Source organism: Podarcis gaigeae, assembly GCF_964106915.1.
Source record: "Podarcis gaigeae genome assembly, chromosome: 3".
In the NCBI taxonomy this organism is placed as follows: domain Eukaryota; kingdom Metazoa; phylum Chordata; class Lepidosauria; order Squamata; family Lacertidae; genus Podarcis; species Podarcis gaigeae.
The window spans coordinates 28,613,542-28,641,317 of record NC_139680.1 but is presented as its reverse complement, the minus strand read 5'-3'; the positions used below and the strand labels follow the sequence as shown (position 1 = coordinate 28,641,317).

At 41.9% G+C, this 27,776-nt stretch overlaps 1 protein-coding gene across 11 annotated transcripts in view; it reads left to right on the top strand.

The window, feature by feature from the left end:
- Positions 1-3,247: 3,247 nt before the first annotated feature.
- The window catches only part of KIDINS220 (kinase D interacting substrate 220), a 61,687-nt gene continuing 37,158 nt past the window's right edge, over positions 3,248-27,776 (top strand). For 2 of the 11 annotated variants that reach the window (XM_083729748.1, XM_083729749.1), the window contains exons 1-13: positions 3,329-3,556; positions 14,541-14,677; positions 16,093-16,191; positions 16,612-16,710; positions 17,349-17,447; positions 19,737-19,838; positions 21,291-21,389; positions 22,075-22,272; positions 22,673-22,771; positions 23,913-24,011; positions 25,778-25,876; positions 26,268-26,445; positions 27,430-27,594. In XM_083729748.1, the coding sequence (XP_083585874.1) occupies positions 14,570-14,677; positions 16,093-16,191; positions 16,612-16,710; positions 17,349-17,447; positions 19,737-19,838; positions 21,291-21,389; positions 22,075-22,272; positions 22,673-22,771; positions 23,913-24,011; positions 25,778-25,876; positions 26,268-26,445; positions 27,430-27,594 (1,444 nt within the window). In that variant the 5' untranslated portion in view covers positions 3,329-3,556; positions 14,541-14,569. Of the gene's footprint in view, positions 3,557-3,662; positions 3,793-14,540; positions 14,678-16,092; positions 16,192-16,611; positions 16,711-17,348; positions 17,448-19,736; positions 19,839-21,290; positions 21,390-22,074; positions 22,273-22,672; positions 22,772-23,912; positions 24,012-25,777; positions 25,877-26,267; positions 26,446-27,429; positions 27,595-27,776 lie in introns of those variants that run through there. The other 9 variants (XM_083729751.1, XM_083729747.1, XM_083729756.1 and 6 more) reach the window with 6 other exon arrangements.

Here is a 27,776-nt window from a genome sequence, read left to right as displayed (position 1 = left end):
CAAGGTCACACGTTACAAAATGAGACTGTAGTGCTTGCTTCTCAGTTGTCATAGAAACCTAGCAGTTCTCCCAGTAATTTGGGACTGAAAATGCTTGGAGAGTAACAATTGGCCTACTTGGCTTTTTCGTATTGGGATTAGAGCAAATGGCAGCAAGTTTTAATAGCTGGCATGATTATTCTCTGAAGCCAGTGCTTTGGCCTTCACAAATTATGTACATGGAAACAGCATGATATCTGGAGGGAGTTCATTGGGCCAAGGAATACAGTATGAGGACCTCCTGGATTTTCAGTGGAAAACGAACCAGATGCTAATTCTGTGTGGTTCCAGCAGAGCTGTGTCAGACTCTGTTTGTAGTTTACTTTGCTTAGCTTAAACGAAGGATGAGGATTCTGTGGCCCTTGGGTAAACACTACAACACTCATTATGCTTGACCACTGACAGTGTGGCCTGGGGCTGATAGGAGTTGTAGTCCAGCAATATCTAGAGGACCACAGGTTCCCCCACTTCTGGTGTATGGGGAGCTTGGAGTTACACGTTAGCGATATGTACTTGTCCTTTGTCTTTTGTTGTGGACCAAAAGGAGAAAAAAGAGAGCTGTGTAGGCAACGCTGAGAGAAACTAGGCACAGAAGGGCTTAATGAAGGAAGTTGTCCTTATCCTCCCCCCCCCCCCGCCATTTCTACCACTAACAAAGCAACAAGTGCTCTAGACTGTTTACAAAGAGCACAAAACATAAAAACCCCATAACACAAACAAAAGTACCACAAAGAAAGGGAGAAACTAGGAAGAGCCAACACTACAGCAGAAATAGAATGCTATGCTGAATTTTTTTTGGGGGGGGGGGAGTGTTATGGTGATGGAGCAGCCGTGGTAAATAGGGAGACAAATGAATCGTTAGGGGCAGGGATTTCCGTACCATAGATTCCACACAGTGCTGGCTGGTGCTCATTGGGACTGGTAGGGCAGAAGACAGAAAGCCCACAGTAGGTAGAGGCAGAGCCCACTAAACCTTGTTTTGCCTCTTATCTTCTCCCTGCTGAGTTCTCGAACAAGCAACATGGAGAATAAGAAAGAGGAAATTGACAGTCAACAACACTCCCTGAGTTGGATATGACTAAGAATTCAGGCAAGTCGGGGATGGCTGAAGGCAGACTGAATTTGGTGGGATAGTGCCCCATTTAGCCTACTGGTGCCGGCCTCTGTTGGTGCCACAACCAAAAAATACCTCTTGCTGTATCCCCACAAGCCAAACCTCAGGTGAGAAACATAATGAGGCAGGCTTTAGAGAATATGTCAGCTTTCTAAGTTTCCTGCCGTTCGCGTTAACCCTAATACACGAAAAGCCAAGCAAGCCAATTAGTCTTGAAGCATTTTCAGTCTATTCCTGGAAAAGAGCCGACAAAATAGTTGCTAGGTTTCTATGACAATTTAGCAGTGCTTAGATTCAGGTTCATCTCGAAATGAGTGCTAGGAAAGTCACATGACCTTAATCAACACCCTCCTCTTTTATATTTGACTGTTCGCCAGGTTAGAAGTCTTCCATTTCATGACATTTCCAGAATTCCAGGCTTAGTAAAACAGCGACAAAAACCTTCTTGAACAAACTGGGCATCTATGCAGATGTGTGTAAAATTATCCCAATGTTCCCCACCTTTTTTTAGGGAGGGGGAGCCGTTTCCTTAATGGATGCCCATTTATTCTTTTCCTCCCTTTAACCCACCCTTAAAGGCATTCTCTCCAGGTAGAGATTAAAATAAACATCTGAAAAATGCTTGCTACTATGCTGGAAAGGGCATTATACCTGGGGAATGCAGTTACAATTTCACATTACTCACAGGAACTATTATTAGAGTTGTATATACCCTGCAGTCAGGCTCTTCCTACAACTTCTGATGGCAGCAATTAACTTTACTCTTCTCTTAACTTGTTCATAAACAGAGGACACTCCCTTCTGTAACTGTTTTATAATGTTTATGGGCTAGATTACTAGTTCCACAGGGCAGGGCAGGGTTAGTAAACCATATTTTTAAAAATAGACTAACCCTAACCACATTTACTGGCAAACAAGTGCCCCAGTGCAGAGCATAGGATGGTTTGATTTCAAAAGGCTTAGGCATCCAAAGGTGTATGCCTCTCCTCGCTAAATTCTATACACATAGACTCCAGGTTTAATCACATTTACTCGAGAGCAAATCCCCCATCAAACTTAATGGGATTTCAGAATAAACCCAGTGAACATGATTGCAGTGCTAACCCCTTGTTGAGTGTGCCAACAGGAAGGGCCGGCCTTCCAGAGGGCCTTCTTGGTAGTGGCTCCAACCCTGTGGATGTCAAGGAGATGAGTAACTATATAACTTTTAGAAGACATCTGAAGGCAGCCCTGTATAGGGAAGCTTTTTAAGATTTAATGTTTTATTATTGTTAAGTTGTGGGTGAACATTCAGGCGACACAGCGATTCTTCAAACAGCTCTTCACAGATCAGGACAGAACTGAACGGAAGGGTTCAGTGAGCCTGCTTATATAGAGATCCAGTACAATGTAACTGTAACAATTTTCTAAAACTATCCAATCACTGAACGTCACTTTCGATCCCTTATTTGCATAACTATCTACAGTATCCCCCTGCTGGCCCAGGATGAGAACTTCAGTACATAACAATTATGTTTTTTATATAATAGCCCTAGTGGTCTAGGGCAACCCAGTCAGATGGGAGGGGTACAAATAATAAATAATAATAATAATAATAATAATAATAATTATTATTATTATTCCATGAAGCAAAATGGGAATTGGCGCCTCCTGCCTCAACCACTTCCACAGGCGGAGTGCCCTGGTTCTTGCCGAACTTAGCCAAGGTGGCACCTCAAAGCATCGCCGCTCGGCTTCTCTGTGTGCTGGAGGGCCTCTGCCCAGTGCTGGATTAAACCCTGTGGAGGTCCCTAGACATTCGAAATCTTGGGGGTCCCCCCCCCACCTCCCTGCAAATTATCTCCTAATACTTGGTTGCAATTTTCTTTCAAGACCAAATCAATATTATTGACAGCTATGGGGAGGTGCCACAGGGCTCTTTGTTGCACAGTAAACGGAGAGGTCGGGTCCCCGTCCCCCCACTCTGTGGAGCTCTTGACATGGGCGTAGCCTGGATTTTTGTTGCGGGGGGGGGCGACAGAAACTCAGATTTATATTGATTTGTATTGATTTACAGTGTGAGGGGGCTTGGCAACCCAGACCCAGCCAGTCAAGCAGATCCAGCCCAGCAGCGCTCAACCCCGAGCAGAGCGCGCCTCCTGCCCCCCCCCCCCGCGTTCAATCTCGCCGCTCTCAAGCTCGCCCGCCTCAGCCCGAGAAGGAGGAGGCCAGCCGCGCCCACGTGACCGCGCCGAGAACGGAGCGAGGGGCGGAGAAGGCAAGATGGCTGCCGCCGCTACCCGCGGGGAGTGGTGAAGGAGGAGGAGAAGCTCCAGACCCTCGCCGGGCTCTGAGGCGGCCCTGACGCTGCCACGACGACCCCCTTCGCCCTCTTCCTCCATTCAGGGTTTCCCGTTCTTGCTGGTAAGGGGCGTTTGATGGGCGAGGGGTCTCCGGGGGAGGGCGGTCGTGTGAACCTGTCAAAACAAAGGGAAGTGGAGCCGGCACCGCCCAGCATCCTCTTCCTCCCTCCCCAAACCCCACCACCTTGCAGTCAGGCGGAGGAGCCATGGTGGAAGGCACAGAATAGCGGCGGTGAGGCTGGTTGTCTCTGCCCAGTTACTTTTGGAGGAGGACAGGTTGCTGCTTTAGCCTCTTCAGTATGTATTTCTTCCGCCCTCCCCCCCCTTCCTCGATGACGTCCCCGAACGTGTGAATGTTTTGGACGCGCGTCTGGGTGGCTTCTTCTCTTCAGTGCCCGCTTGTTTGAGGCGTCAGTCAAAACCCCGGGAGTTGCCGTTGTCTTGGGGGTGAGAAATTGTAGGAAAGGGGGGTCGCTGTGTTAGGCTGAAATCCTGCACTCCTTTACCTGTACTCAGTGGGGTTTATTTCTTTACCTTTTCACCCTTTTATTTCTTAGTAGATGTGCGTGTGGGTTGTGCTGTGTCACACCCGTCTTTTGTGTGTCTGAAAGACTAACCAGTGTATTTTGGTGTATAAATCTCCCCGTTTAGCCTTTAAAGAGCCACTGTTTTTTCCTAGTGGGAATGAGTAATTGGTTTTCCCCTAAGGAAACAAAACAGACAAGTAATCCCATCTACCATGCGATATCTTGTAAACCTGGGTAAAAGCAACAGTCTCAGATTTAACTGTGTGTGTGTGTGTGTCCTTGCATGCATACCCATAAGCAATACCTATTGACTTAAATGAGCCTTACTTCCAGGTAACTTTATTTCATTGCTGCTTTATTGTAGCTTTGTCAGCCTTACAGATTTTGGTGCAATACGTGAAGGACATCTTGAGCTTATTGTCAAAGGAGACGCTGTCTAAGGATGGTTGATGGCTGAATTTTGTTAGCATTGTTATCTTAACATTTTTTTAAAAATCAGAGAATAGAATTCATACTATTGGCTGTGTGCTAGGTGCTGTGCAGACACAGTGTCTAGTTGATTTGTAGTTTAAGAAATGCAAGAATGAAAGTGAATGGAGAAATGGTTGGAAGCCTTCCAGGTTTTATATGTGCCCTAAGAACAGAATGGCTTTTTTTTAAGATCATGAAAAAGTGGAATTTCAAAAACAGCACATGGTAAGTATGAGCAATAATGGTTGCCAGCTCCAGTTAAGTATGTGGTGTCTGAATGGTATTACATTATTTGTGTGAGTGGGTGGAACGATATATTGTGATAAAAAAATATTATCACTGATTGTGATTATAGTAATTGCTTTATTTTTAACTTTTATTTTCATTCAGTTAGCTATTTATTTCATTTTCTTGTAACAGGAGAATAACTGGAGAATATTTACTGAATTACAGTTGTAGAGGAATTAATGTGTTGAGGGGTGGGGAATCTAGAAAAGCGAAGCAATAGTGTTCTATAAGAATTTGTGAAAACAACTGATTAAGAATGAAAAGAGTAGCATTAATTATTTTGAAAGTGGTGAACCTGCTTATTATTTCTATATTTGACTGGAGAATCATTGTATAGGGTTTTCTGAGATGAATACATCCAGTGTTTAAAATCTAAATGTTCCTGAGGTTATTAATAATTATGCAGTGTTTTTGACTGTCTGGTGTTGGCCTCTTCATATTCACTTATTTATACAGTGGTACCTTGGGTTACATATGCTTCAGGTTACATACGCTTCAGATGACAGACTCCGCTAACCCAGAAATATTACCTCGGGTTAAGAACTTTGCTTCAGGATGAGAACAGAAATCGTGTGGCGGGGGCGTGGCAGCAGCAGGAGGCCCCATTAGCTAAAGTGATGCTTCAGGTTAAGAACAGTTTCAGGTTAAGAATGGACCTCCGGAACGAATTAAGTACGTAACCAGAGGTACCACTGTACATATCTGAAGAATTTTTATCCTTCTCTGACCAAGAAAAATCCCCAGAGTAGTTGTTCCCTAATGAGATGTGCCTGGTGCTAAAATTAATATTTTTTGGTTTTAGGCAAAGATTTTTCTCTCCTCCTAGGCATTTGACACTTAACCTGCTGGGTGTTTAAATTGGTCTGTCTTCTGCTAGTTATGAGATGTTGCTTTTAGAATTGTGTTGACAAAGTGGTTGGTTGTTGTTGCATCTGTTTTTAATTCTTGTATATTGGGTTTTTTATATCAGGTGGCTATGAAATAGTATAAATAATAAATAATCATTAGAGATCAAAAGGGAGACAGTCCTTGTCCTCAGACTTACAGCCCAAAACAGGGGAGGGCTGGAGGGGAGGAGGGAAAAGTCAACCCAGGCCCTAGGTATTAGTTACAAACTCATAGAACGAACAGCTCGGATTGGAACTATTTTAGAGAGATGATGAGCCAGACGTTTTCTGCGCTCTGAGTTGGGCTAATAGTGGCCCTGCTTTCACTCCCTCTCCTTTAGTCTGATGAAATAGCTTTTACCAGGTAACAATTCATGGAGGGAGGAGTATAACTGAATGCATTACAAATGATTATGTTGTACCTGTATAGTGTTCTTACTAATGGCACCTGTTGTGTGTGCGCGCTAGGTCTGTTTGTAGCCTTGCAGATCAGTGGGTGATTGTGTACATCATGGGTAGGCAAACTAAGGGCTGGGGGCCGGATCCGGCCCAATCATCTTCTAAATCCGGCTTGCGGAGGGTCCGGGAATCAGCATGTATTTACATGAGTAGAATGTGCCCTTTTATTTAAAATGCGTCTCTGGGTTATTTGTGGTATTTATTTTAAATATTTCTAAACCACCCAATAAAAGTTTCTCTGGGCTAGTGGTGTCCCTTAGTTAATAGACAGTCAAGTAGTGTAGAAGAATAATAATTTGGATTTGATATCCTGCTTTATCACTACCTGAACATCTTAAAAAGCAGAGACATCACCTTGCCAACAAAGGTCCGTATAGTAAAAGCCATGGTTTTCCCAGTAGTGATGTGTGGAAGTGAGAGCTGGACCATAAAGAAGGCTGATCGCCGAAGAATTGATGCTTTTGAATTATGGTGCTGGAGGAGACTCTTGAGAGTCCCATGGACTGCAAGAAGATCAAACGTATCCATTCTTAAGGAAATCAGCCCTGAGTGCTCACTGGAAGGACAAATCTTCAAGCTGAGGCTCCAATACTTTGGCCACCTCATGAGAAGAGAAGACTCCCTGGAAAAGACCCTGATGTTGGGAAAGATTGAGGGCACAAGGAGAAGGGGACGACAGAGGACGAGATGGTTGGACACTGTTCTCGAAGCTACAAACATGAGTCTGACCAAACTGCGGGAGGCAGTGGAAGGCAGGAGTGCCTGGCGTGCTCTGGTCCATGGGGTCACGAAGAGTCGGACACGACTAAATGACTAAACAACAACAACAATCACTACCCGAAGGAGTCACAAAGCGGCTAACATTCTCCTTTCCCTTCCTCCCCCACAACAAACCCTCTGTGAGGTGAGTGGGGCTGAGAGACTTCAAAGAAGTGTAACTAGCCCAAGGTCACTCAGCAGCTGCATGTGGAGGAGCGGAGATGCGAACCCGGTTCACCAGATTACGAGTCTACCGCTCTTAACCACTACACCACACTGTAGAAATGAATTTCATGGAAGATGGAAATGGGCATGGCACATGCTGGCCCACCTCCTTGTGTAGATCAGAGTTTGAACATGGAGAGAAAAGGCTTAACCTATCTCCCCACTCTTGCATATAGGGCCTGAATGTGGAAATGCTCAAGTTATGGTAAGTGTGTGGCTTCTCCTGTGTTTCCTACAGTGTTTGACTAACTGCCCAGGTCATCTAAGGCAGTTTTATATGTTCGTATTGGGTAGTCTGAATATACTCCTGGGTGAAGCAGCCATCGTGGTCTTGATATTGATATCAAGCCTAGTATTATATATTCTAATGAATAAAGAAATTAACACCTTAGAAATGTGTTTCATAGAGTGCATTCCCCCTTTTTGAGCTATGTATAAGTGTCGCTAACACAGGAGAAGAATTGAAATTTGGGGGGGACGACAAATGAGTGTTCCAGCCTTTACAGATTTGGGATTTCTGTTGAGGGAGGCGCTGATTTAAGCTTTGGGTGTGAAAACTGTATCTGATGTTGCTGAAAACCATCTTAGATAGGACAAAATCAGATGATGCTTCGACTTATGGTAAGACTTTGTCATCAAGCAATGATAGGAAAATTATGAGCTTTCTCCTAGTCAGAAGCAGAAATCCTAACAATAGCACTATGACACACACGCACACACACACACACACCCATCATCCGGCAAATCCTAATGAAGAGCATGTACAACGCCTCTTTGTGAACCCTGCTAAAACTTCCTTAGCATTCCTGAAGCTTCTTGGGTGGTGTGATGGCACTAATGGTTTAAAATTGGAGATAAGTATCCATTCTGCATATTGCAGAGAGATGACTGCAGAATCTGCAGTTGGATGTGATAGATTGTATATGGATCTGAACAGTAGGTATCACACAGGCCTAACTGGTATTGTCTGCCTCTGTCCTAGACCTAGTTTTTAGTTGTGTTTCTGCAGGAACAGCTCTTTCTGTCTCATCCCTTGGCTGTGTCTGTAGTTGTTGGTATAACACTTATCCCTGTTTTCAGTCCATATATAGTTACTGATTTCTAATATATTTGTACTTGGAAGTTTCAGTTGCTCATTCAAAAAGTTTCTCTTAGTCTTTAAGGTGCAACAGTACTGATTTTTGTTTTTGCTGCAATAGATTAACATGGCTACCCGTCTCGAAATGGTTAGAAATGAGTTTGTGTGGCCATGGTAGACGTTCATGTGTAGCATATGACTTGCAGTAACTGACAGATGGAAACACAACAGACCATAGTGCAGAAACTTCCTTTGATGTACAGCAGTATGTAACTCTTTTAAGAGTTTTCTAGGAAGTTGCATAGTAGACTGTTTACATGGCAATTTTTAGAAACTGTTAATTATGAATAAGGCAAGCAGAATAGGGCAATTACTTGGAATAGCATGGTTAAGAAGTAAGTGTTACTGTTGAGAGCTATTATCTTTCAACCTTTTCCATCTGTCTTACGGCAAGTTAGATTACTGTGAAATTCTTCTCCTGTAAAGGGAGTGCAATATGTAACCATGCCAAAATCTGTTCCATATTCTATTATTCCAAGCTTATAACAGACAGTATTAATATTTCACAAAGTTAATACAGTACAGTACTAAGATTCATTGTAAATTTGAAAAGAAATCTAGAATAACTGAAAGTGCAATCCTGTGTATATCTACTTGGAAGTCAGTCCCATTCATTTTAGTGGGACTTGCTTCCAGCCAGGTAAATGGGTTTAGGACTGCAGTGTGAAACTATGACTTTCAAAAGCCTCCTCCATCTGAGTTATTGGAGGTGGGAAAATCCTGGTATTTAAGTTGGCTGATTAGTTTGGAAATATCTACAGTAGTACAAAAAACATTATAAAGTGCAGTATGGCCAAATCTGTATCCATATATGCAATCTTTTTATGTGAAAATTTGTCAAAAATACCTCCCCACCCACCCGCAACAAGTCCATAAAAGTAAGAGTCAAAAATTAACTTACTTCACCATTGCATATATGTGGCTGAGGGCAACATATGTTGATGACACTTCCTGCATTTACACTGTATGTGGGTTGCTTTTATGTGGAACTGTCTGCGGACAAATGCCGGCTCCCTCGGCCTGTAAAGCAAGATGAGCGCCGCAACCCCAGAGTCGTCTGCGACTGGACTTAACTGTAAGGGATCCTTTACCTTTTTAAGGCAACATAAACATGCTGTACAGTGGTGCCCCGCAAGACGAACGCCTCGCAAGACGGAAAACCCGCTAGACGAAAGGGTTTTCCGTTTTGGAGGCGCTTCGCAAAACAAATTTCCCTATGGGCTTGCTTTGCAAGACGAAATGTCTTGCGAGTTTTTCCGACTTTTTTCCCCTCCCCCCCTTTTCTAAGCCGCTTATCAGCTGATCCGCTAATCCGGTAAGCCGCCAATAGCGCTAATCCGCTAAGCCGTCAATGGGCTTGCTTCGCAAGACGAAAAAACCGCTAGACGAAGAGAATCGTGGATCGGATTCTTTTCGTCTTGCGAGGCACCACTGTAAATATTTTTTTCAAAATCATTTTACTTCCCCCTTTTTATTTAAATGAAATTGGTACAGTGCTCTTGATATTACATAGGTTCAGCCTGTCTTGCAATTTATATTGCAGTTGTGAATGTTGCCATTTCAAAACATACATTCTGTGTGATATCACATACGTGTGATTCTTTCAGGAATTTGTTTTTGGCTTCACTGATGTGTTTGTGTTTTAATGGTGATTGCTTCCAGTTGCTTAGAATATTAACTTCATCACCATTGCCTTGTTACATTTTGTCTATTCTAGCAAGCCCCCATTACCATTGTACTGTACAACATTTTTGTGTGTGTATAATAGTGACTGGCTGCATGCCTCAGTGTCTGCAGCTGGAGAGGAGAAAAGTGCTAAGAGTAGTTGCCAGGACTAAATTACATGGTATAGAAGTAGAGAGAAAGAAAGCATCATTGAAAGTCATTAATTTACTGCATGTTTACTCACCTGTTTGTTTCTTGTTCACCTCTTCCGTATGTTGATTTGGGCTGCCCCTTTCTCCATTCTGTCACTTTACTGGCTCTAGTCATTAGAACTAGTTTGGCTATCTCCTTTCTGCTGTTTGCAGAATCATTGTTTTATAGCCTGATAGGGATAGGCACAGAAGGTATGATAATGGCATATGAGGGTTTGTTACATATCTCTGGTAATTGGGTCTATTCAAGTGGCTTTGCTTGTCCTTAAAAGTCGGAAAGGGTTGGAGGGTGGATTTGATCTAATTCTTGTACAGTTGAGTTGTACCTTGAAAGTCGAATGGAATCTGTTCCGAAAGTCTGTTTGACTTCCAAAACGTTCGGAAATGAAAGCCCCGTCGGACGTTTGGCTTTCAAAAATAGTTCGTAAACTGGAACCGTCACTTCCAGGTTTGCAGTGTTCGGGAGCCAAAACGTTCAAGAACTACCGTAAGCTGTTCAAAAACCAAGGCACGACTGTATTATGAAAATAATTTATATTAATAATCATTTTTGGAGAGCATCTGGGATAGCCTCACAGATGGTGGGGAGCAGAAAGATAGATGGCATGAGGAATGAGATGAGAGTTCGTTTTCGACTTTGAGTTACTGCTTGAGGTGTGCTACTGCTTGCCTTGGTCGACCAGGTGAGCAGCAAACTGCAGGGCTGATAAAGATATTATGTGCTCCACTGGTTCACTTCAGTTGTCCATTTAACCACAAGTAGCAAGTTTAACAGGCCAAAGATAATATTTTACCTTAACATGGCTAACTTACTGGGAATAGACCAGAGACCAAATATGACTACCTGAACATGCTAACACACAATAGGTGGGTTGTTGTTTTTCCATTCCGTATGAAGTTGGAGACCTATGGGGAGTGTTAAGAGCACACAAAGGCTCAAAGCTTTTATGACTGAAGAATCTGTTAAGGCCATCTCTAGGGCTCAGGCTTATCCCACAAAGCAGTGAGACTTCTCTGTCTTAGACAGGAAGTGCAAAGTTACAAACACCAGCTTACCTCAAATGCTGCCTCAGCAGCTGGACTTTCTGCCCTTCAGGCTTCTGTTTTCATTCACCTGTACTTTTAGGGTCAGCAATCCAAAGATTGGGTCACCTCTAATGCATTACCGAATGCTTTTACTCACATGTATAAAATCAGTAAGATGTGTTGTCAACCTTAGCTCCTTGTTTCTCTACAGATGTCAACATGTATGGCTGATAAAACCCCACAGGGTGCACACACCGGTCTCTTACATATGCACCACATTTGATGTGCCCTTAAGCGACTTTTTTTTTTGCAGGGGGGGGGGACTATCTATCCTAACAGACTGTTGAATGAAACATTATTTCCACATTACTGTAGCATCAGTCACTTGCGGTTTATATTGAAGTCACAGAGTAAAGCAAGCAACATTAAAGAGAGTTCTTTGCCGACTCAGCAGCTAAGTTATCACAGGAGTTTGAAATGTGCAAAATGCATTTAGAGCAAAGCAGCAATTGCGTCTTACTTTTAAGCAGTGTATATGCTGGAAGCGTAGGTAGCAAGCTTCGAGAAACCACATTCAAATCAAGGCTTGGTAGTGTAATTAGGGGAAAGTTGACCCAGGTATCCAATCTGAACAGGAGTGCAAAATTGGTAAAATTATGTGATGTTTTCTGCTCTGTTTTAGGATAGCTAGAAATGTTTTCAAAGCAGTAGGTAGCAGCTTTGTAAGAAGGAGCCAGTGCTTTTCAAGGGCTGTGAATCCAGTTTTTACTGACAATTTCAGATGAAATATATGATTTATCTCTCAAATTGTTGTGTAAAAATTTGTATGGTGCCTGGTTGTGCTTGGGCGTGGTAGGACACAGAATAGAGGGACCTGACCTAGTTGTGGAAGTTAGTTATTGCTGCTCATCTCAACAGTTACGTGCATACTGGATAACTGAGAATATATGACCCGATAGATGTCATGTAGGAAGATTCATCATATTCTGGGGAAGGTGTGTTAATTTTTTTAATAGTTGTTGCAAGTTACGTGCATGACAGAAATTGTAGACAGAATAAATTCTTTTACAAACCCAGTTACTAATCAAAAATTCACCTCAAAATAATTCGTAATATAAATTATAGTTCTTTTCAGCAAATTTCCTACCTTTATGATTATGTCTCTAATGCACTGCCAATTTTACTAGACAAATTACCTCCATGGCTCCAAATGGCCATTCTCTCTGAGGTTTCTACTTTGCTTGCAAATGTGAGGCTTGCAACCATGAATAAATACAGAACAGGCTCCTATACGTTTACAGCAATTAGAAATCTTAAACAGGTAAGATGGCAGGGCAGAGATCCTGGGTTTATATTAACTTCAGTCATCAGTGGTTTTGATGATGCTTTTAAATTAGGAAAACTAAGAAAGTAACATACTTCCTTCATCTGTATGGTGTAATATGCCTAGTTCAACATTGCCCTGAAAACTGGTTATTTCAGTTTGTTATAAAAACCAGTTTCTCCCCAAGTTTGATCATCTGTGCTTTTCCTTCTGTAATTGTAGAATGTTAGCAAAATTGTAGTCCATGTATTTTTTTTTTTACTCTGCTAATGATGGTACATGAATGCTAATGATGCTAATGAAGCAAAGCTTATTTTAGCTGATTTCAGGTAGCTCACTTAAGCTTGTCTTCTAGAATAGTTTATTTTAAATATCCCAGAGTAGCTAAGAGAGTAGTATAATGTCGTAGTGCAGTTCATTATTATACCCTTATTTCAGCCTTGTTGACAGTAGTTTACAGAAACTCTGCAGTGTGGTCCATAGTTAATATTGCCGATGATGTAGGGCTGAGACTGGTTTAGATTCCTGTTCATATGCACACGCCATGCGTGAACACACACACTTCTCAGGTTGCAGTAAATTGCCCCCTGTGACCTCCTTCCAGGCTAAATCAAGCAACTCAGCTGCATGCAGAAAAGTTTGATTCCTTTAACTTGCATGCAGACCAGTTTCACTTTAAAATGTTCAAAAAATGGGAGTGGGAAATATATATGAAGTAGGATCCAGGTTAGAGCAGAGATTCCTGCATTTGGTGCTAGCTTTTGTTTTTTCAGTTTCCTGAGCTACAACAGGTGGTTACTGATGCATGCCATGGATAGACTGCATCAGTATTTTGCAGGTCCTCGCTTGGAACTCATTCTGAGTACTGATCCTAGTGTAGCTGAAACATGCAAAAGAGGGAGGTATTGGAAGGCTTGGGAGAACAACAGGATTATTTACAGGAATATAAAAGATATTGGTGGGAAAAGTGTAAGGTGGGGAACCATTGAGGACTCAGTGGGTACAGAATCCAGACTGAGCAGAAGGAGAGGGGAGAAAGGAAAACAGGGTGGGGAGGTGGCAGAGAGAGGATGTTTGAGTGTACAGTAGAGTCCAGGGAAACTTGAATAGGAATGTTCTGCACAGGAACATTTTATGGTAGGTCCCATTGACTTAAGTTCCATTTTAAGGCGATTTCCCAGTACAGTGGTACCTTGGGTTACATACGCTTCAGGTTACAGACTCCGCTAACCCAGAAATAGTACCTCGGGTTAAGAACTTTGCTTCAGGATGAGAACAGAAATCACACAGCGGCACGGCAGCAGCAGGAGGCCCCATTAGCTAAAGTGGTGCTTCAGGTTAAGAACAGTTTCAGGTTAAGAACGGACCTCCGGAACGAATTAAGTACATAACCAGAGGTACCACTGTACCGCCCTGGATAAGGTTTAAGCAGCCCAGCTCAACTGCCCTGATGGCAGTTGGAGCTCCCAGTGGTTGCTTTGAACTTGAAGTCTCTCGCATCAGATGTTCTTTGGCTCCTAGCTGTAAAGCTTGTACCAAATAGATGACTAAACATTTAGTAATTCAGTTAAACAACAGCTACCAATCTATTTTCTGTTGAAATCTTTCTGCATTAAAAATGCATTTTAAAGGTTTTATTTCAAGCGGAATAAGTGCCAGACAGAATACCCAGAAGCCAACTCTACAATGGTGGGCTAATATTTAAGTTTCAGGGTTGACTTCTTTTTTTAAAAAAATAAAAAAATAAAAATTTAGCAAAGCTTTTCACAACCCACCACAGGCTTTGTTTTTCTGCTTTTTCATGGACAATCTTCTATGCCACCCTTCTGCTTTCTATTAGTTCATGCTCATGTTTCTCCGTCTCTTCAGGATAACATGACTACTCCTTACCACCTCATAAAATCTTCTGGTTGAGGACTGTATTGCCTCTGTTGTTTGGAGCACCCAGAACAATTTTGGCACAATAGAAATTGTTTCTTGCAGTAGGTTTTCAGTCATTGTATTGTTCCACTCAGTGCAAAAACCTCATGTGATACATTAAAATTGTTTTTCTTGTTAACATAGATCACTAGCATTGTGGAGTTTGGCTAAAGATGGCGAGTCTCGTGTCTCAGAGTTTGGTGACATATGTAGAAGAAGAAAATGTTCCTGCTTTGAAGGCACTTCTTGAGAAGTGCAAAGATGTGGATGAGAGGAATGAGGTAAGATAAATTTGTAATAAATATTTTAATAAATATTGTAGACATACATTTTTATAATCGATAAACATATGCTGCTTTGTTGTTCTACAATGTGGAGGTATGAATTTTGGGGGGGGGATAATTTTATTTGACAAAAATAAATTGATGTTTCTTTACTTTTTTCCTAGTTGTATAACTTGGAGAAAGGACATCTTTCTCCCCACTCTCTGATAGAGTTTCTGTGATGCATATGTATAGCTGCCTGCTAAGTCAGAAAGGAATTGCTTTCACTTGTTTTCCAGCATAGTAACTGTAGAGATCTGTTATATAAAGAAAAATAATAAAAAACTCTGTAATCTTATTTGAGAGAAACCTTATCAAGCCCAGTGGACTTAACTTCTGAGTAGACCTGGAGAGGATTGGGTATTTTAATACGAGATCTCCATGGTGAAATTGAAGCAGGGCTTTCATTATTCTGGATTAATTAATTAAGGACACCTTTTTGTTTCTGGCTTCCCCCATAATTGGCTCTGGTTTCACATAACTACCACCATGCAGCCCCTGGCAGATTATCCTTGGGGAAGTGTAGCCCTTGACAGGGAAAAAAAAAGATTCCTGCCGTTAATGGGTTTTAGCCTTAGCCATTTCCCTCTCTTCAATGCTGTTCGCTTTAACAGCATAATTAGGGCTAAACACGCTTCCATTTTATTTCCCATTCCATTTGTTTTCAGAAAGTACACTTTTGTACCAAAATTTATTTCCTGTAGGAAATTCAAAATCCATGTAGAATGGTTTTATTTATTTAAAGCAATCATGCTGCTCAATAGTCCATACTCTGTAATCATCAACTGTGAGGACTTGAATATGCGAAACAAACATCACATAAATGCTACTTTTAAGTAGAGGTACTTCACAGTGTTCAGCTGATTGTCAGTGGGTGGAAAGATACCAAGTGATGCATATGAATTTGTCAATAATCCATTAGGTGCCCACATGGAAAAGTAGATTTGAAAATCTATCAGAACACCATAATTTCAAGGCGGGGTGGTGTTCTATTGCAGTATAGCAACAACAACGAAAATCCTTTATGAAAATGAATGTTTGATCAGAAATTCTTTTTGGATGAAACAGACATTTACAGTATAATATGGGGGGGGGGACACAAGAAAATAATTAGTGCAGGATGCTTATTAAGCAGCAGTAAACAGTGCCCCTTCAGTTTGCTAAAACGTGTAACAATGGATCCATCTTTCTAATAATGTTTTCAGGAGTTGTACTACAATTTCTGTTTGTTTCTTTAAAAATTGCACTTTGTGTGCCATTGTGAAGCAACGCATAAAAATTAGCAGCATTCTTGTATAAGAATCTACCTGTAAGACCACCTGTACAATTTATTAGTTTCTGACAATGTAATTGCATGTTTCGCTTAATTTCAGAATGGTCAGACTCCGTTAATGCTAGCTGCTGAGCAAGGCAACTTAGAAATTGTCCAAGAATTGATAAAGAAAGGTGCCAACTGCAACTTGGAAGATGCAGTAAGTATTGAATGGGTGATCTAATTCCTTGCTGTATTATTCTCTCCTCCTGCTGCATGTCCTATTTTGACCACGCAATTCTCTTGTTAATCCCTCTCATGTGCTAGACTTGGGAGTCTTGTAAGCACGACAGGTCCAGACAAGAGTGTGTGTTTTATCACTTGCCGCACCCCATATGAATCGGGTACCCTCCAGATGTTCCTGGACTATAGTTCCCATCAATCTCAGCCAGCATGGCCATGTTCTGAGATGATGGGAGTTGTAGTCTATATTACAACATCTCAAGGGCACCACATTGTCCTTCCCTATCCTGGGATAAGAAGTCTATTTCTTCAAGGTATAGTCACTTCACTTCAACTGGTATAATCTGTGGTTTTAGTTAGCTATTGGACTGTTAATTTTTCCTTTTTCTCACTTTAGGATAACTGGACAGCTCTTATCTCAGCTGCTAAAGAGGGACATGCTGCCATTGTGTCAGAGCTACTTAATTGCAATGTGAACATGGAACATCGAGACATGGTATGGCATATGGGACCTTAGGGTGAAGGGTGTGTAATAAACAAATTAACATTTTAGTCATTCAAAATGGTGTAGGCCTTTTTTTTTATTAAGCTGCAGCACAGATAGATCTGTACTTCTAGTAGCTGACAGCATGCTGGGGTTGTGCCACTCGCCAGACCTCCCTCTGGCTGGTGTGGTGTAAACAAGTACAGCAGATTGGCATTTGCACCGTGCTGACCATGCTGCCAGCTCCCCCTCCCAATATGCAGAAGCAACTCAGCCTGAGAGAGGTCAGGTGAGCAGCATAGCTCCATCCTACCAGGTGCTTCAGAGTTTGTTCTTTTGAAAATTTATCAAAATTCTGGTAACCTTTGAAATTCTTATGGATGATGGGAGTTGTAATCCAACAATGTCTGGAGTGCTGCTGAGAGTCTAGCCACATCTGGAGGGCCACCGTTTCCACACCCCTGAACTAGAGCAAATAATAGGAATTTTCAGCTAAAAGTAGTTTAGATGGATTAATACTCCTTGATTTCATTGCTCAGTAGCAAGTTGTTTGCACCAGAGAACTGGGCTAACAACTGTGAAACATAATCTTTTATGCAAATGCTGAAAATAGATTTTAAAATGGTCCATGTATTGATTTCCTGTGTTAGGGTGGATGGAACGCCCTTATGTGGGCATGCTACAAAGGCCGTACTGAAGCAGCTGAACTGCTTCTTGAAAGGGGAGCAAACCCCAACATCACTGGCCTGGTAAGTTTTTTCCATCTTTGTTTCTATTTGCAGTGGGGATAGTAGGGGAAGAATTCTGCGGTAGAGTCATTTGCCATTATTAGCTTGTGGTTTGGATGCATATTGAGCAAATAGAAGTTGAATTTAAAGTTCTCCTTTTAGTTTTTTGGCCTAGGACTACTCACTGATAATTTGTATAAACTTAACGTTTTGCATGGAGCACCTTTAAACCACCTGAAATACTTTGAAAAAAATAAAACATTGACCCTGATTTATCTCTATTGATGCACAACTAACTGTATGCAACAAATGGCATGGGATGTACATAACAACTGTACCAAAATATGTATTCAGCTAGTTCTGTGGTGCCTTGATTTTTATCCTAATACAGATTAAGTACTGACTGCACAAGCAAACTCCCGTGTCTTATTTTAAAGCAGGATGCAGTAGTGTGTAAGGATCTTTTCAGAGTCCCAAGTCTATTCAGATTTTTTGGGGGAGACCTGCTGAGATTCTGAATCCTTTGGTAGATGCATTCTGAGTCTCTTCTCAACATACAGCCTCTTTTGAGGCTCAGTATTACAGTTTTAATTTCTACACTGTGTTTTACATACACATTTCTCTCCACTCAGAGACACTCAAGTGTCCAGGGCTATGCTGCTACTTTACATACATTCCTCCTTTTTATCAGTTTCTATATTGTCTGATAAAAACCAGATAAAAATCAGTTCCTATATTAAGTCTATGGAATGCGGGTGGCGCTGTGGGTTAAACCACAGAGCCTAGGGCTTGCCGATCAGAAGGTTGGCGGTTCGAATCCCCGCGACGGGGTGAGCTCCCGTTGCTCAGTCCCTGCTCCTGCCCACCTAGCAGTTCGAAAGCACATCAGAGTGCAAGTAGATAAATAGGTACCGCTCCAGCGGGAAGGTAAACGGCGTTTCCATGCGCTGCTCTGGATTGCCAGAAGCAGCTTAGTCATGCTGGCCACATGACCCAGAAGCTGTTTGCAGACAAACGCCGGCTCCCTCGGCCAGTAAAGCGAGATGAACGCCACAACCCCAGAGTCTTCCACGACTGGACCTCATGGTCAGGGGTCCCTTTACCTTTATATTAAGTCTACCTTGCCTAAGCTTTCTCTGCTGCCTCTGAGGTTGGTGGTGCTAGTACTCAAAGCTCCTTTTGTTCCTGCCGCTGCCTGTCCTGCTATCTCTGCTGATGTTTCCTCCCCTGTCCCAGCTGTTGGATGCAGTAGGCAGGGGAGTCAGCACCTTCAGGACAAGCCTCTCTGGCATAGCTGGGTGTAAACACAGCTGTGTCAGAGCTAGTGGAGTGTGGGAATTGGAGCTGTTTTCAGCTGTTTCTCCACAGCCTGCTTCCATGCATCAGTCTCCTGGTTCAATCAAGGCTCTTGGGTATATATCACAGTCAGGCTTGAAATTGGTCTTACTGTTTGTCCTTCCAAAAGAAGAATAACTTTATTTTTTCAGCTGTTTTATCCACTGAGTTATAATGCTATATGCTTTCTTGAGCTTTCACTATTAACATTTAGGTAGTACAGTGGTACCTCGGGTTAAGTACTTAATTCGTTCTGGAGGTCCGTTCTTAACCTGAAACTGTTCTTAACCTGAAGCACCACTTTAGCTACTGGGGCCTCCTGCTGCCGCCGTCGCACAATTTCTGTTCTCATCCTGAAGCAAAGTTCTTAACTCGAGGTACTATTTCTGGAGTCTGTAACCTGAAGCGTATGTAACCTGAGGTACCACTGTATTGCAGTATTGAATTTTTGTATTTCTTATTCTTGTCAGAAGTTTGTACAGTGGTACCTCGAGTTACAAATGCCTCAGGTTACAAACGCTTCAGGTTACAAACTCTGCTAACTTGGAAGAGTTACCTCAAGTTGAGAACTTTGCCCCAGGATGAGAACGGAAATCATGTGCTGGCGGCGCAACGGCAGCAAGAGGCCCCATTAGCGAAAGTACGCCTCTAGTTAAGAACAGTTTCAGGTTAAGAATGGACCTCCAGAACAAATTAAATTTGTAACTAGAGGTACCACTCTATAGGAATCAGGTATCTTGGGTGAAATCCAGCTTTGCCTGAACATACTTCCATTCATACAGTGGGACTTTCCCTACCTCTCTCTTCACCCTCCCAGTCTATTCTGAGAGGTCCTCCATCCCTCCATTGCAGATTGCAGGGAGCTGTGTTGTGTGTGGGGAGGAGAAGGGGAAGGAGAAGTCACATTGGGCGCTGCTTGATGTTGCCCTTTAAAACTTGGGATTCTTACAACTTTCAAACCTTTTCTCCTCAAAGCAATACAGTGTCTATCCAATAATCTGGGCAGCAGGACGAGGCCACTCTCGTATAGTACAACTTTTACTGCATCATGGAGCCAAGGTCAACTGCTCTGACAAGGTAGGAGTTTTCTTTCTTTCCGGTAAAAGCTTACCTCGTTACCATAATAAGTTAAAATTGTTAAGAATGTTAAGACAGTATCCTAAACTCTGTTTCACTTCATGGGATTTGAGAGGAATTTATGTTTAGACTTCATCTTAATTCACGAGGATGTTCTTAGTTGGAAGTTTTTTAAGTTAGTTAGTTAGTACCACACTTAGTTAGAAGTGTGGTACACTGGTTTGACATCAACTGATAGGAAGTGCCTACAGAGGGTGGTGAATACAGCACAAGATATTATGGGCTGTCCCCTGAATCCGCTGGATGAAATAGCGGAAGAATGTTGCCTCAGGAGAGTGAGGAAAATTCTCAGGGATGATTCACACCCTGGCCGGCACTTACTTGATCGCCTGCGCTCGGGCAGAAGATATAGAAGCATGATTAGTCGCACCAACAGGGTAAAGAGCAGCTTCTGTCTGTGGGCTGTTAGGCTGCTGAATGAAAAGATGACAACAGGGCAACTGACTTTCGGGTTTGGTGGGTGTGCGTCAGTAAACGAGGGGAATTAAGACTAAGAGAGCTGCGTGGGGGGTGTTCGTGCAATCTCACTGTATACAAGTTGTACAAGTGACAATAAAGTATTTCAATTTCAATTAAACCGACTTTGCCAGAAGTCCTATGCATGCTTACCTATGCACATTTCCATTGGGGTGCTCTGAGCAATCATTCAACAGTATTCCAGCTCTAGTGCAGGCTTCTTCAGTCTGGTGCCCTCCATAGGTTTTAGGCTACAACTTGTCTTGTCCCTGACCATTGGTCATGGTGTCTGGGACTGATGAGAGTTGGAATCTAGTAAGAACTTGAAGGCACCAGGTTGGGGAATACTGTTCTGGTCACTAAAACATTTAAAATATCAAATGAAATAATTTTTAAGACTCTTTACAAGAGCTCACAGGCTGTATGTTGTCCAAACTCTGCCCAATGATAGTACATAAACTGTTATTAGAGTGAGACTGTTGGTTATGGCCTCCTAAGGACTAGTAGATGCTGACCTCTAGGTGTACTATATAATCTTTCATGATATTCCCACCCTCTCTTTGACCACGTATGATTATTGAATTAGCTGTGATTTTACCTCACTCTGAGTCCACAATATATGCCAATAGCACTTCTCAGCTCTACCATACCTATACTTTGCCTTTTCGCTCTTACCATTGATCTGTCTCCCTGGACCACTTTGGGAATGTTGCCAACTTAGTAACTCTTTTAACTTCCTTTTCACATTTCTGTATTAGGGAGGTCTTCTGTTATGTTCTGGTATTATCCTAAAATGTTATTTTCATGTCTTCCGCTTGAAATTGTACCTACTTACTTGACACCTTTCTTCTCCTGCCTACTCACAAACTGTGGGAGTTGTTCTGCTTTCAAAACAAAGCTGGAATGTGTCTCATATGTTCAAAATATATTCTACAGTATGGCACTACTCCACTGATCTGGGCTGCAAGAAAAGGTCATCTGGAATGTGTGAAGTATTTGCTGCATATGGGAGCGGATGTTGATCAAGAAGGAGCTGTGAGTACTTAAAAAAAAAAGGGATCTGATTAGTCTAAATATTATTCTAATAATAAAGCAGTAGATAGTGTTTAAAGAAGATGGGATCATGGTGTCTGTTAGTCCAGATGGTTTAGTGCTGGAGTTGCCAGCCTGGAATCCGAACACACAAATGTGCCCACTGAGGACTACCCTGATGACCATACCATCCTTCTCCTGCCCAACTGAGGGCTTTCTTCAGGCTTAATTGTGATGTGGAGACATTTTCCTCTACAGCTCTGACAATCACAGTAAATTCTCAAACCATACAGTTAGGATTTTAAAAAGTCTTTCATTAGCTATTATTTTGCAATTTCAGGAAGGAGTCATAGTTGAGGAGAAAATAATTAACCCTTATCTCCTGAGCTGTGGTGCCCATGCCAGAAACCCATTTGTTGTGCTGCTATTGGCCTTGAAAGAAACCTATTGTATTGGATTCGAAGGTCTGTGAATATAAAATCTGGGGTGCAGATTTTCTGGGGGATTTTCCCTTGTTGCTGTTACCTGAAAATGTAGAATTGCTTTTGGTGTAAAAGTAATAGTGGAATGTAATGGTGTGTTTGAAGTTAATGCTACTGAAATAAGATGAACTTCAGAAGTTCATTGACCAGTTAGTCTCCTACTGCCACTAATATATTGTGTGTTTTCTACCTCTTCCCCTCTCCAGAATTCCATGACTGCACTTATAGTAGCAGTAAAAGGTGGTTTCACAGATTCAGTAAAAGAAATTCTGAAAAGGAATCCAAATGTCAACTTAACAGATAAAGATGGAAACACAGCTTTGATGATTGCCGCAAAGGAGGGACATACTGAAATTGTGCAGGACCTCTTAGATGCAGGAACCTATGTGAATATTCCTGACAGGGTAAGTAAGAGTTTGATAATGTGTATATATACATTCATTATTTTTTTAATACTTATAACAAAGTATAAAAAGCTAGTGTGGTGTAGTGGTTAAGAGCGGTAGTCTCATAATCTGGGGAACCGGGTTCGCGTCTCCGCTCCTCCACATGCAGCTGCTGGGTGACCTTGGGCCAGTCACACTTCTTTGAGGTCTCTCAGCCCCACTCACCTCACAGAGTGTTTGTTGTGGGGGAGGAAGGGAAAGGAGAATGTTAGCCGCTTTTGAGACTCCTTAAAGGGAGTGAAAGGCGGGATATCAAATCCAAACTCTTCTTCTTCTTCTTCTTCTTCTTCTTCTTCTTCTTCTTCTTCTATTTTGGAAGTGCTTTAAGACATTTGACTGTGTTCTGTCCTCATTGCAGAGTGGAGATACTGTGCTGATTGGGGCTGTCCGAGGTGGTCATGTTGAAATTGTGAGAGCCTTGCTTCATAAGTATGCAGATATAGACATTAGAGGGCAGGTAAGTAATTCTGTGTGAGTTCAGGATTTTGAAAATGCTCTTGTAATATATCATTTCCAAAAGCATTCCTCAGAGACGGGAAGCACATTTCTAGATGGCATCTTGAAAAACACTTGATTTCCTACTGTATTTGCAACTGGAAAGAACTGTGCACTTTAACACGACACATAAAGACAAACATTTTGTTCCTTGGCATTCTATACTTACTGTCTCTTAAGTTATGTATAAAGTAGGTATATTTGTTTTGATCACAAAGAACATCCATGCCCTATTCTGCTCCTTGGGAGCATTGCATCCAGCTTAGTTTTAGGCACTTGCTAGTGAGTCTAATTCAGTGAGTCATGAAGCACTTGCCTAGCATCATTATATAAACAGGTTAACCAAAAATCTGCTGTTGCTTTTAGTCATGGAAAGGGGATCGAATTGAGAGCTCGGAAGCCTGCAAAATGACAGGTGCTCAGTACAGCTTCTGACAGTAGCTGCTATTTGTAGGTGGATCAGAAGAGCAGCTGATGCTGAGTACATAATTAACTGTCAGGCTGGACTGTGAAATCAGAATATTTCAGCTTTTCACTATAGTAAAAATATTTCTTAAGTATATCTGTTGCAAGGAGTTTCCTGAAGCTACAGTTCAGAGGTGATGCAGTACACATTGTAGTTGCTTTGTTGATATGATGACGCTGAGCTACTTTTTGAAAATAAATAAATAAATAAATACGGAAATCTCATGCAATTCATTATACATCCAGTACCATTCCTAAAAGCAAATACCAGCAGAAGATTCTTCTTCTTTCCAAGGCACACCCTAGATTTCTAGATTTGGTTGTAATAGAGTGTTTAGAGAAGATTCTCCATCCCTTTCAATTAAATATATTGTGCATGCCAGCTTTTTGTGAAGTGGTTTCTGAATGCCATGTGTTGAAGAACTTTTTTGAAATACTATAATCCTAATTTTAGCCAAACACTGATATGTAACTTACATTACATTTTTTTAAAAAAACACCCAATGTCAGTTTCCTTTTTCCATTCTGAATTTTATCACTTTGCTATATAGTGTTGAGTATAACCTGCATAATACGTGGTTTGTGAAGTTAGTTTGACTGCATTTAAAGTGCTTTTCAAATATGTTGTTTATTTGTAGGATAATAAAACTGCTTTATACTGGGCTGTTGAAAAAGGAAATGCTACCATGGTTAGAGATATCTTGCAGTGCAACCCAGACACTGAAATATGTACAAAGGTAAATATATCATGTAATGACTTTGATCTTCGAGATACGGTTTATTTTGCAACAATGCTTTTTCGCTCTTCTCTGTGTTGCTGAATATGGCATTTTTGTTAAAAATGTTGTCTTCACTAAATGTGAGGAGAGAATAGTTGAGTACACTTCTAGTTTGTTCATATTTGCTCTTCTGTGCTTTTAAAACTATATTCAGAAAGCCTGTGGAGCACATTAAAAATATATATCACCAGCATTTCCCATCGCCTTTAAAAAAATAGAAAATCAATATCTTAACTGAAATGCATTTTGAGTGGAGGCTATATGCACATACTTAAGCTAATTTTCCTTCTGAGATGCTTTCCCATAAATAAGTTTAATGAGAAACGCTTTACTTTGTATTAATTAGCAATAACTACCATTGCAAATTAGAACGTCAACAACGGAAATACATTGGTACCTTGGGTTACAGATGCTTCAGGTTACAGATGCTTCAGGTTACAGACTCTACTAACGCAGAAATAGTACCTCGGGTTAAGAACTTTGCTTCAGGATGAGAACAGAAATCGTGCTCCGGCAGCACAGCGGCAGTGGGAGGCCCATTAGCTAAAGTGGTGCTTCAGGTTAAGAACAGTTTCAGGTTGAGAACGGACCTCCAGAACGAATTAAGTTCTTAACCCGAGGTACCACTGTAATTCATAGCATGGGGAAAATACCACACCAAATTTGTGTTCAAGGGAATGCTTAACAGCACAATCCAAATCCAATATCTGCTGGGATAAGATAGCTTTGGAGTTAGAGGATCTTGGGCTTTCTTGGATCACCAGAGGCTCAGCCAGAGCTATGCTGGAATAAATCCCTCATCCCAGCTTGGCCAGGGCTTAGCCAGCAGAATTTAAGCCTGCATTACTTACACCAGCATAATCTCTCCCAAAAGGGGTGGGACTGGACCCAGCAAAGGAGAGACTTAAACCTATTCCAAGTTCTGTTCAGATTGGTCATGCAACTTAGGGCCCAGTCCTCACAACCTGGGGCCTAGACCCTTGCAGAGACTTCCAAACAGCATTTAGAATAGTAGTAATGTATGATGCGGGTGGCACTGTGGGTTAAACCACAGAGCCTATGACTTGCCGATCAGAAGGTCGGAGGTTCAAATTCCTGTGATGGGGTGAGCTTCCGTTGCTCGGTCCCTGCTCCTGCCAACCTAGCAGTTCAAAAGCACGTCAAAGTGCAAGTAGATAAATAGGTACCGCTCCGGCGGGAAGGTAAAGGGCATTTCCATGTTCTGCTCTGGTTCGCCAGAAGCGGCTTAGTCATGCTGGCCATGTGAACCTGAAGCTGTCTGACGGCTCCCTTGGCCAATAAAGCGAGATGAGCATCGCAACCCCAGAATCGGTCATGACTGGACCTAATGGTCAGGGGTCCCTTTACCTTTACCTTTACCTTTATGCTGGTGTAAGTTATGCCAAGCCAAGTTACACCAGTTCCCTTTAGTTAAGATTGCTCTGTAAATGTATTGAGGAATAAATGAACTTCATTATGTAATACTGAGTATCTGCCTTGAAAAACAACAACCTGGGCTACCAGTTTTGACCCCAAGGGCAAACAAAAAATTATGTTACAATTAAAATTACCTCCAACTTCTAGGCTGGAGGTGGGTACTTAATTTTTTTTTGCCATAAAATATGCAGGTGTTCCAGAATTCAAAATTCATTGCTGCCAGAAGGTCTGTTGTGCCTGTCTATTTTGAAGGCATTCACAAAATACCATTTTACTTTTGCTTTTAGGATGGAGAAACACCTCTTATAAAGGCCACCAAGATGAGAAATATTGAAATAGTTGAGCTTCTGCTTGACAAAGGAGCTAAAGTTTCTGCTGTAGACAAGGTAAACTCCAGTTGATAACCACTGTATTTATTTTAATTTATTGTCCTTAATGCTTTAACCAAACTGTTTAGGGCACATTGTCCTCTATTAAATGAAGGCAGTTGAAAATGATATTGAGGTAGATACCTGATTTTACACATGCTTGTAAAGAAGAAGGACCTGTCAGAATGATTCAGTAAAATAAACCCTAACCCTGGATTTTTCTTTTACAGAAACAAAATTTGCAAAGTGAAGAGATGGGTTATTTAGAGAGAGAGAAAACTGAGGGAAGGTCCTGTTCTAGGGGGATAAGGGATGGCAGTGAAGGGAACTTGTCAGGGCAGCTTTTGAGTAAGTAGGTGATCTACACAATAGCTACGTCTTCACCCATTCTCTTTTGCTATTCTTACAGAAAGGAGACACCCCACTTCATATTGCTATTCGTGGGAGAAGCCGTAGGCTTGCAGAACTGCTTTTAAGAAATCCTAAAGACGGTAGACTGCTTTACAGGCCCAATAAAGCTGGAGAGACGCCTTACAACATTGACTGTAGCCACCAGAAAAGCATTTTAACTCAGATATTTGGAGCTCGTAAGTATTGTGCATTTTCTTCTTAATCTGCCAGCTTCCAAGCTGCAAGGAGGTGACCAAGGCGTCAAGTGAGGACCGTTGCTCGCAAGCAGAGGGGGGTCTCTCTGACTCTACCCCTAACATAGCCAGCCTTCTCCACCCGTTCACCTATCCCTCCTCAGCACAGCCTCCCCTTTAGCTCCACAAGCCTATGAAGAGAAGACAGCTGCTCCTGGAGCAAAGAAGAAACCTTCCGCCCCCGCCTCTGGTCACCTTTCCCGACCAAGCAACTTAATTCAGCCAACACTCAGGAGAGAGGGTAGCCTGGAATGAAGAAAATTAGAAGTTACATAAAGACAGGCCACACTGAAAAGATATTGAAGTTCTTTTCATGTTTGTCTAAGGGAGGCTTGTTTTTACTGTTGTTCTAGCAGCCTGCTTGCTCATTTTTTGGGGGGCCCTTCCCCTTATCTGTGGTACCTTGCAGTGGGTGCTCCCCTGTTCTCTCTCTCTGTGTGTTTTCTTTTCCTGGGAAATCTGTATGCAAATAGTGTGTCTTCCAGAACCACCGCTTCTTCCTTAATGTGTGTGTAGCTTGCTGTGGCAATCTTTTCTTATCGCACCGCTCCTCTCTTCTGTGTGCATGTGCATTTTCTGCAGTTCTTTTGGCACACACACAGCAAAAGAGGGGTGTGATGTGTGTGCCTTTTTCTGTAACAATATACTCTTGTTTGACCGCTCTGCAACTTGTGTGTGTGTGTTTGGACATTCCTGCAGTGATGCTCTCACTGCATCAAAATCATCTCTCAGGTAACAGCATGCAAAAAGAGAATAAATGTGTTAATTTTATGTGGGACTATGAAAAGAAGCAAGGGTTTCTTTTCATGAGTGAGTGGTTTATTTTAAGTTGCTTTAAGCATGCTGGTCATGATTTGCCAATGTATGAAAAGCTAAATACTTACGTGCATAACTAATTTACTCCATGAAGCCTGTTTGGTTTTGCAGGACACTTATCTCCGACAGAATCTGATGGAGATATGCTGGGTTATGATCTTTATAGCAGTGCACTAGCCGACATTCTTAGTGAGCCAACTATGCAGCCTCCCATCTGTGTTGGGCTGTATGCCCAATGGGGGAGTGGAAAATCTTTCCTGCTCAAGAAACTTGAAGGTAAGAATTACTCCAGTTTATGCTTTTTTATACGAAAGATCTGCACTGCGAAATTTGGAGAGGTTAGAATTGCTAAGGATGCCTGTGTTTCAGTTATTGTATTGTTGCAGGATGTGTATTGGGTAGGCTTGCCTCAAAGTGCAATCTAATCCCCGCCCCCATTCCTTCTTCCTAGTTACCCC